This window comes from Nicotiana tabacum, chromosome 17, assembly GCF_000715075.1.
Source record: "Nicotiana tabacum cultivar K326 chromosome 17, ASM71507v2, whole genome shotgun sequence".
NCBI lineage: Eukaryota > Viridiplantae > Streptophyta > Magnoliopsida > Solanales > Solanaceae > Nicotiana > Nicotiana tabacum.
Genome location: NC_134096.1, coordinates 75652040 through 75661129, shown reverse-complemented (window position 1 = coordinate 75661129; position 9090 = coordinate 75652040). Strand labels below are relative to the sequence as shown.

The 9090-nt window shown below is 36.8% G+C and overlaps 1 protein-coding gene across 2 annotated transcripts; it reads left to right on the top strand.

The window, feature by feature from the left end:
- The first annotated feature begins 1355 nt into the window (after positions 1-1355).
- Positions 1356-8862, top strand: LOC107763949 (zeaxanthin epoxidase, chloroplastic). Of its 2 annotated transcripts, XM_016582459.2 has the most exons (16): positions 1356-2164; positions 2763-2925; positions 3113-3187; positions 3387-3487; positions 3610-3725; positions 4697-4908; positions 5988-6079; positions 6403-6517; positions 6614-6717; positions 7124-7169; positions 7301-7365; positions 7465-7551; positions 7989-8043; positions 8151-8239; positions 8325-8412; positions 8501-8862. In XM_016582459.2, exons 1-16 carry the CDS (start codon positions 1662-1664, stop codon positions 8582-8584), a joined length of 1995 nt encoding a protein of 664 aa, XP_016437945.1. In that variant the 5' UTR covers positions 1356-1661; the 3' UTR covers positions 8585-8862. The 2 variants fall into 2 exon arrangements, 1 of the variants encoding a protein (XP_016437945.1); XR_012701287.1 differs by lacking the exon at positions 7989-8043 and having other exon boundaries at positions 7465-7576; positions 8122-8239.
- Positions 8863-9090: the final 228 nt, after the last annotated feature.

Below are 9090 nucleotides of genomic sequence, written 5' to 3'. Positions count from 1 at the left end.
ATTGCCGAAGCAAGTGTAGTTGCTGATGAGACTGAGGGAACTATTTTTTTAGCAACTAATAATAGTTTCAAATCTAACAATGAGTGGATTTTAGATTCGGGTTGTTCTTATCATATGTGTCACAATCGGTATTTATTTACCACATATAAATCTATTGGAGGTGGAGTTGTCTTGATGGGCAACAATGTTGCCTGCAAAATTTTTGGAAAATGTACAGTTCGAATCAAAATGCACGATAGTGTGGTGAGAATTCTCACTGATGTTAGACATGTTCCTGACTTGAAGAAAAATCTCATCTCTTTGGGCACTCTAGAATCTCTTGGGTGCAAGTACACAGGTGAATGTGGAGTTTTGAAAGTTTCTCATGGTGCTCTTGTGATCATGAAAGCACACAGATCTGATTCGTTGTATACTTTATTGGGATCCACTGTTATAGGCCTTAGTTTCAGTATCAGACAACTTGTTTGATTTTGATGGCATTAAATTTTGACATATGCCCATTGGGGCTTTTGCGGAGAAGGTAGAGAAAATTTACTATATCAGCCAAAATTAGGCCAAGGTGGAGATTTATAATTATGGCCAATATTTTGGCTAATGGATTTCATCTCACATAAGCATAAGCATCTTTGCAAAGTGTAGACTTTGTTGGCAATATTCTTTGGGACCCAAAAATATTGCATTGTGTGTTGGATATTATTTGTACAAGTTGTATCTCTTCTTTTACACCTAAGAGGTCAAGACTTTTTTGCCTATAAAAGGGAAGGTCATTAGTTCATTTTAGACACACTAACAAGACTTGAGTCTTTATTTCTTGTTTCTTCCTTTCTTCCTTTATTAAGAGTGTTTTGTATGAGAGTTAAGTGTTGGGAAGCACTTGTGTGAATCCTTTCTTTGGAGTGATCTTGTGAGGTTATTCCCTTAGAGTATTTGGGATTAATTAGAGTATTTACTCTAATTTTGTACTCTCTTTTATACTCTTATTGTTATAGTAAATTGCTCCTCTCCGCTTGTGGACGTAGGTTACTTTGACCGAACCACGTTAAATTTGTGTCTTCTTTATCAACTTACATTGTCTTTGTTATTGTCATTATATTGTTGTTTGGCTAAATTCCGCACCACCCGAATTCCCGATCCTAACAAATGTGTTAGGATAAATTAGTACAAAAACTCATAGAATCTTCTAAAAAAAGAGTTTTACACGAAAGAGACTTATCAGATATTTCTTCCTCCTTTTTTTTTTTTTTTTTTTTTGTTTTTAAGATTGATTTTAAGTGATGCATAACCACAAGAACCATAGTCAGGTACCGAAAAGAAAAAAATAGTAAATAAATACCGACCATAGAATGGTGGAACAAGTGTCGGACATCTACCTCAGCTTAGTAAACCCAAACAAGCAACATTGACATGCCACCTGTCCATAGAGAATCTCCCTCATTGGTTCAGCTTCTTCATGTCCTAATGGATTGGTTCTCAATCTCCTTTGCCCACCACTTATCAACCTTATATAAACATTTCCACTTCCTTTCTTCCCTCCCAAGGCCTAACGCACTTTGGCCTAATTAACAATTTTCCATAAATAATCTTCATTTCTTCCTTCACCAAATTATTATACATTGCTAGAGAAGACTACACTCTTTCTTGAACTTGGGTTCAAGTAAAAGATGTATTCAACTGTGTTTTACACTTCAGTTCATCCATCAACTTCAGCTTTTTCAAGAAAGCAGCTGCCTTTCTTGATCTCTAAGGATTTCCCAACAGAGTTGTATCATTCTTTACCATGCAGCAGAAGCTTGGAAAATGGTCAAATCAAGAAAGTCAAAGGAGTAGTAAAAGCCACAATAGCTGAAGCTCCAGCTACTACTCCTACAACTGATTTGAAAAAGGTACCACAGAAGAAGTTGAAAGTACTAGTAGCAGGTGGTGGGATTGGAGGGTTAGTGTTTGCATTGGCTGCAAAGAAAAGGGGATTTGAGGTGTTGGTATTTGAGAGGGATTTAAGTGCTATTAGAGGAGAAGGGCAATATAGAGGACCAATTCAGATACAGAGCAATGCATTGGCTGCTTTGGAAGCAATTGATATGGATGTTGCTGAAGACATAATGAATGCTGGCTGTATCACTGGTCAAAGGATTAATGGCTTGGTTGATGGTGTTTCTGGTAACTGGTAATTTCACATCACTCTAATTTCTTTGTGCTAAGTCTTTTTTTTTCCTGGCTAAGTAGCTGAATAGAACTTAATTTTACAAACTCCTCTTTGCTGTATGACTCTTATTCGAATTGACGAGTAATTTGATTGGATCATCTGTTATTTCACTCTTAATAATAACTTGAATCTCGCTTAATTCTTAGATATGAAGTTTGTCCTTTGGCCAGTTCGAATTCACTAGTTATTGGTGCTTTAGAAATTGGAATCTTGTCTTCTTTATTTTTCTTAGTAATAATCTTACATAAGCTTTTAAGTGAGGAAAAACCAAGAAAATAATGAATTGTTTGAAGTACTTAGCCTTTCAGAGCTTAAACTGGAACTTAGTAGAGGGGAAAACCTTTAGAAATTGAATTAGTCAAAAGTTTACTGAGTCATAGTTGTCAAACTTATTTCTGGAAAAGGATCCATCTTTACCCTGCAATTTTACTGATAAATTGGTCTCAATTATTGTATTTGTATGAGCAGCTTTATTGCCTTTTGGGTTTTGGCTGACTTTGTTACGAGAACAGTTCCTTTAAATCTTGAGCTGCAAATTGTGACAATTGTTGGGTGTCAGGTATTGCAAGTTTGATACTTTCACTCCAGCAGTGGAACGTGGACTTCCTGTGACAAGAGTAATCAGCCGCATGACTTTGCAGCAGATCCTTGCACGTGCTGTTGGGGAGGATATAATTATGAATGAAAGTAATGTAGTTAACTTTGAGGATGATGGTGAAAAGGTTATATTAGATTTGATCTCTTTGTTTTCTTCTCTTCTCAAATATCAAGAAAGATTATAACTTTCTTAGTTTCATTCACGATCGTGTAGATCTTTCTTTGGAGTTTCATCAGTGTTAACTGTACCTAATTGTTCTGTCTTATTCATCAATTTTGAATACAGCTTCTCATGTATTGTTTTGAAATCAGGTTACTGTGACTCTTGAAGATGGACAGCAATATTCAGGTGATCTTCTGGTTGGTGCTGATGGCATAAGGTCTAAGGTATTCAAAATCGGTCTCCTTCTATTTCCTTTTATTAATTACTACTTTGGTTAACAAGGATAGAGTGACTTGTGTGTATTGTTACTTTAAGGTTGTGGTCCAGGTTAAAAAATAGGCCTGAGTCTGTATTGCGCGGTGAACCTTTGTTGGTTAATTCTACTTGGTTTAGAAGATCTCAAACATTGGCCTTTTATTGTAGGTACGGACTAATTTGTTTGGACCCAGTGATGTTACTTACTCTGGCTACACTTGTTACACTGGAATTGCAGATTTTATTCCTGCTGATATTGAGACAGTTGGGTATGAAATTTTACTTAGGATTTTGTTTTCCCTCTTCATGTCCTTATCTCTGTTGGTCCCGTTACGCTCACGCTAATGTTTTGATAGTAGAGGTTAAATTGAGTTTTTTTTTTTTCCTGAAGGTACCGAGTTTTTTTGGGCCACAAACAGTACTTTGTTTCTTCAGATGTGGGTGGAGGCAAGATGCAGTGGTATGCATTTCACAATGAACCAGCTGGTGGCGTGGATGATCCAAACGGTAAACAATCTTAGGCCGTTTTAAACTATTTACTGGAAGACATTTTTGAATGCTCGACTTGTTACATAACTTCAATTTCATCCAAGGGGTTTCTTAACGGATTTTTCCTCATTAAGACCTGATTATAGTGTGGCAATAAGGTAAAGAAGAACTCATAGATTAGAATGAGATAAATTCGACGAATTATGCGTTGGGAAGTTTTGAACTGAAGTGCTGATTCGTATTTAAACTAAAATTGTGGTAAGCAGGTGCACTCTAATTAATCTACTTAATTTCCGTAGAAGTTTCAGAGAATGATGCACGACAATTGGTTGTATCTACTCATAAATGTGAGGTTCTTACTTCACCGCAGAAATTGTTTGTTAACTTATAGCTGAAAGTAAAAGAATATTTTCATCGTAGAATTTATTGTGGCAGCATCTGATTGTGTAGCGTAAAAAAACAAAGTCAAAACTGATAAGGTTCAAGAAACATCCATACTCTCGCAGCATTTGTGTAGACATTTATGTCATTGTATTGCAGAAAATGGTCATCAGGTTTTTATCTATTAGGCCTCTAATAATCCATTTTCACTCTCTTGCCATATATATTTAAAGAATGATTCTTCTCTCTCCCCCTCTCGTTCCCCTCCCGTGCCTGCAACCATTAAAGTTGTAATCACAAACTTTGTTTTCCGCTCTCTCTATCCCCTTTTTTGGGGTCCCCATGAACCGCTTTTTAGTATTCGTGTTCGACTTCTTTCTTCCTTCCCTTCCACACCGAAGGATCATGGGGTTCTCCTAACATACATATCTGGGGGTGCAACTGTTTAGTAGGCAAGGATCGGAACGGGTTGGGAGGGGGGTTTCAGGCGATAAGTATGTTATCATGAATATTTAAATTGCCACTATGATGCTCAAAAGGTTGAGAAATATATATAGTCATCTTGTCATTACATTGGTTTTACAATATTTTTGCGGTTCATGCTGCAGGTAAAAAGGCAAGATTGCTTAAAATATTTGAGGGGTGGTGTGACAATGTTATAGACCTATTAGTTGCTACAGATGAAGATGCAATTCTTCGACGTGACATCTATGATAGACCGCCAACCTTTAATTGGGGAAAAGGTCGTGTTACATTGCTTGGGGACTCTGTCCATGCTATGCAGCCTAATTTGGGTCAAGGGGGATGCATGGCCATAGAGGTAAACTCTTTATATTAGCCTTTGTGACTTCACTCAATTAAAATGCCATTGTTGATCGATTGTACCCCCTTAGTCCCTTCTTGCTAAGAAGCAGGTCTGAGTGAGGACTTAAAACAATCGTGCAGGACATAATTGTTAGGAGTCATATTTAGGGAGATTCTAGTTGAGAGAACCTAAAAGTACAAACTTAATCAATGGTTATGGGGGTATCTCTGGAAAGTTATGGAATTTAACGACCCCTAGCAAGAAAAAGTTTTTTGTTTTAGTTAGACCTGTCGCGGACGGTATAAATTTAGCAACCCTTTTTCCACCGGATCCATTGCAGGAAAGGGATAATGCGCAACTTCGAATTGTCAATTGTATCCTTTATGGAAATGGCAAACCGATTCAAGGAATTTTTGACACAAGTATTCAATTAGTTCGGACTTGTTTAGTATTAAATTGGAACCAAGACAAAAAAAGTTCTTCCTGGTTAACTAGTCATTGGTCTTTGGCACCAAAGAAAGTCGAGAAGGTTGGGACGCAAGGTGGTTGTCGCTCAAGCAACTGTGGAAGCAGACTCCGTGAAAAAGTCGTGTGCATCAATGAAATGGAAGGGCTCTCCTTCTCTATCTTGAACCTAGCTCTGCCCAGTTTGGATGAACAAAGTGCACAATGCGTGGAGTGAGATCACTACCATGCCTTTTTCAATTTATCTTGTGAACATAGGCTTCGAGTGCGTACCTGGCGAGACTATGACTGTGTCAAGCGGGCGGGTACTTTATTCTTTTTTCTTTTTTTCTTTTTAGTGGAGGTGGAAAGTGGGTATATGAGATTTTGGCTTCTGCCTTTTTTCCAAACTAAAACCCTTTGTCATGAGAAGACATTTCTGTATTTCTCTCCATCTACCAGTTTTTTAATATTGTTCCTGTCGTTAAATAGGGGTTAAATATTTGGAAAAACATTGGGGTTAAATATGTCCATGTAAGTAAGTATCATGAAGTGTAAACTGGATCACCTAATGCTCTTTGTATATCATCTTTGTCAAATACACGTATTATTGTAAGGTTGTATATGCCACTGAAATTTTCCTACCACAGGATAGCTATCAACTAGCACTGGAACTTGATAAAGCATTGAGCCGAAGTGCCGAGTCAGGAAGCGCAGTGGATATCATCTCATCTTTAAGGAGGTAATACATTATTTATTGGCTCAAGTGCTGTATAGTGGTTGGTTGAGTACGGGTTGCAACTTCACGATAATTAAAAAGTCAGTTCCAATTGGATGAAGTTCTAACCCACTCTACCACCAGCCTGAAAAAGACCTGCTTTAAATGCCATATCTGAACAAGTGCAGGAGATGAGGCATAATATTTGCATAACATTATATATGGAACTTCTCATCCATTAGTTCTGAAGCACCTCTCTTGTAGTCTGAGCTCAAAATTGTGGAGTGACTTGAACAGCTTCTATTTCTGCCAGTTATCTGATTTTTTATGATTTCCCTTGTCTCCAGCTATGAAAGTTCTAGAAAACTTCGAGTTGGAGTTATCCATGGACTGGCTAGAATGGCTGCAATCATGGCATCAACTTACAAGGCTTATCTTGGTGTCGGACTTGGTCCATTATCAGTATGGAGATCTGTCAATAACTAGAAATTGGAGTAGCTAATTCGTCTGATTTAGCAGAGCTCTTCTTATAGATATTGTTTTCTATTATTTTTGCAGTTTTTGACCAAGTTTCGGATACCACATCCTGGAAGAGTTGGTGGAAGATTTTTTATTGACTTGGGAATGCCGCTTATGTTAAGCTGGGTTCTAGGAGGCAACGGGTAGGAATATGCAATCCTTATCTTGCTTCAATATCGTTAAACATCATCTTGGTTTCCTTGCGAGATCAGCCCATAGCTAGAGAGTAAAATCGCAATGCCACATCTATTTTTGCTTTTCGTTATAGCAGCTCTTGGGGACTTTTATCTCAGTTCGTGGTTATTTGTTGATTCTGTTTCGTCAAAACTTATACTGGAAATTCTTCTATTACATCTAAAGCTTTCAAATTATTATTATTATTTTTTTAAAGAAATATTAGAAGTTTATGATTTGTACTATCAGACATTATATCTTTGAAGATACTACTTACTGTAAAGTCAAGTGCCAGCATGTGAATCCATGATGAATTTACTGGAATTCTTGGAAGTTGATACGTCCTCTCGGTTGACTCGTCTGTTTTTCTTGCAGTGAAAAGCTTGAAGGCAGAATAAAACATTGCAGGCTATCTGAGAAAGTAAGTTGTGTAAGGAACTATTCACTCAGCACACGAGCACAGAAAAGATTTGTGGCTTCTATTGTTACCTAATAAAGGTCGAAGTACTGAATTTTATGGGAGTAATAATATACTGTTTTGTGGTGATGAAGGCAAATGACCAATTGAGGAATTGGTTTGTAGATGATGATGCTTTAGAGCGTGCTACTGATGCAGAGTGAGTTTGAGAAACATAATATTTACAATTTTCATTTTCACGTGTCCCCTATTTTTCTAGTTTGCTTGCTAAATTTGGTGCTCACTTGTTATCTTTCAGGTGGTTACTGCTTCCTGCCGGGAATGGCAATGCTGCTGTAGAAGCTCTTGTTTTAAGCAGAGATGAGGATATGCCTTGCACTATTGGGTATGCTTCTAGGTCTTAGCGCAAAGTAATCTTTGTTATTGTTTGATTTAAATGAGCAAAATGCTCTCTATTTTTAAAGATTTACAGCATTTAAATGACACAACTTTCTTTGAGGGGATGGTTTAAGTAATTTTACTGGATAAAATGAGCATTCAAGAGAGTATAAAGCTACAGAACTTGATATTTCTGTTTGTTTATTTGAATTCTTATTATTTAAAGCTCTTGAGGTATTCATAATTGTTCAAAAGATCATGCGTTGTGGTGCATCAATTGCAAATATCAATCTCCTCTAATAAACATATCTGATCCATTTGCATATCAAAAGTACGAAGCAGACAGGAAAGTAATGTCATCTAACCGAACATTGCTGTAAGAGAGGAATCTTTACTGCAATATTTGCTTCGTTAGAAGAGTCGCTGATGATTTTCTGGTTTCAGGTCTGTCTCACATACAAACATTCCTGGAAAATCACTAGTTATACCTTTGCCTCAGGTGGTTGCCATCTGTGATCATCTCTTATATGAGTCTATAGCTAAGTATTGGACATTCTCCTAGTGAATGCATGCTTAGGTCATCTATTTTTCTTTTTCTAATCTCAGGTGTCCGAAATGCACGCCCGGATATCCTACAAAGGTGGAGCTTTTTTTGTAACTGATTTACGAAGTGAACATGGTACCTGGATTACGGAGTAAGTTCTACACTCAAGTATACTGTACTATTACACTGACTAGTATTTTATGAAGAGAAAATTAATGATTGTCCTGTCTTTGTAGTAATGAAGGCAGAAGATACCGAGCGTCTCCAAACTTTCCTACTCGTTTTCATCCATCAGATATTATTGAATTTGGTTCTGATAAGAAGGTGAGATACAAAACCTCTTCCTCGATATGCTTTAGACGAAGTATTGGCACTAGCATTATTCATTTAAATTTGTGTGTATGTTATGCAGGCAGCATTTCGTGTAAAGGTAATGAAATTTCCTTCAAAAACTGCTGCAAAGAAGGAAGAGCGTCAAGCAGTGGGGGCAGCTTGAGAATTCTGAAGTTTGGCCTGATATAAACAGGGAAATTGTACAGCATTTTTATAGCAACAGCAGAAACTGAGCCATTTAAATCAGCTAATTTTGTATACTGTAGGTTTAGAAGATTGATAAACAGAACACCATGCAAGAAAATACAAAGATTATATAGTTTCCTCCTAAAGAAGCCTGGAGTTATTGGTCATTGTTTCTTTCTACCATTGCTAAAAACATAGTTTTGTATGTATATACAATTACGCAGGCCATAATGTTTAAGTGTCTTCCTTCATAAATTACGTTCATATATTTTCTTATAAATCTTTTATTGGAATTCAATCGCTATTTCAACTCTTTCTTTTGTTATTTTCTCTCTCAAAAAATTATATAGTGGGGAAATCTGGGGAGTGATATTGAAAGTCAGGCCCAATCTCATTGGTTCTTTCTTTTGTTCATATTTGCTCGAAAGTTTTTGTTTGTAGTTAATTTCTCTAGGTGATTGATTACACTATTTGTTTTGTACT

What these genes read in the sequence shown, in the direction of transcription:
- LOC107763949 (XM_016582459.2), top strand. Translation starts at nt 1,662, where the DNA reads ATGTATTCAACTGTGTTTTACACTTCAGTTCATCCATCAACTTCAGCT. An exon ending in CATGGTACCTGGATTACGGA is followed by an intron (nt 8,240 to 8,324) that starts GTAAGTTCTACA and finishes CTGTCTTTGTAG; the next exon opens with TAATGAAGGCAGAAGATACC. An exon ending in AATTTGGTTCTGATAAGAAG is followed by an intron (nt 8,413 to 8,500) that starts GTGAGATACAAA and finishes TATGTTATGCAG; the next exon opens with GCAGCATTTCGTGTAAAGGT.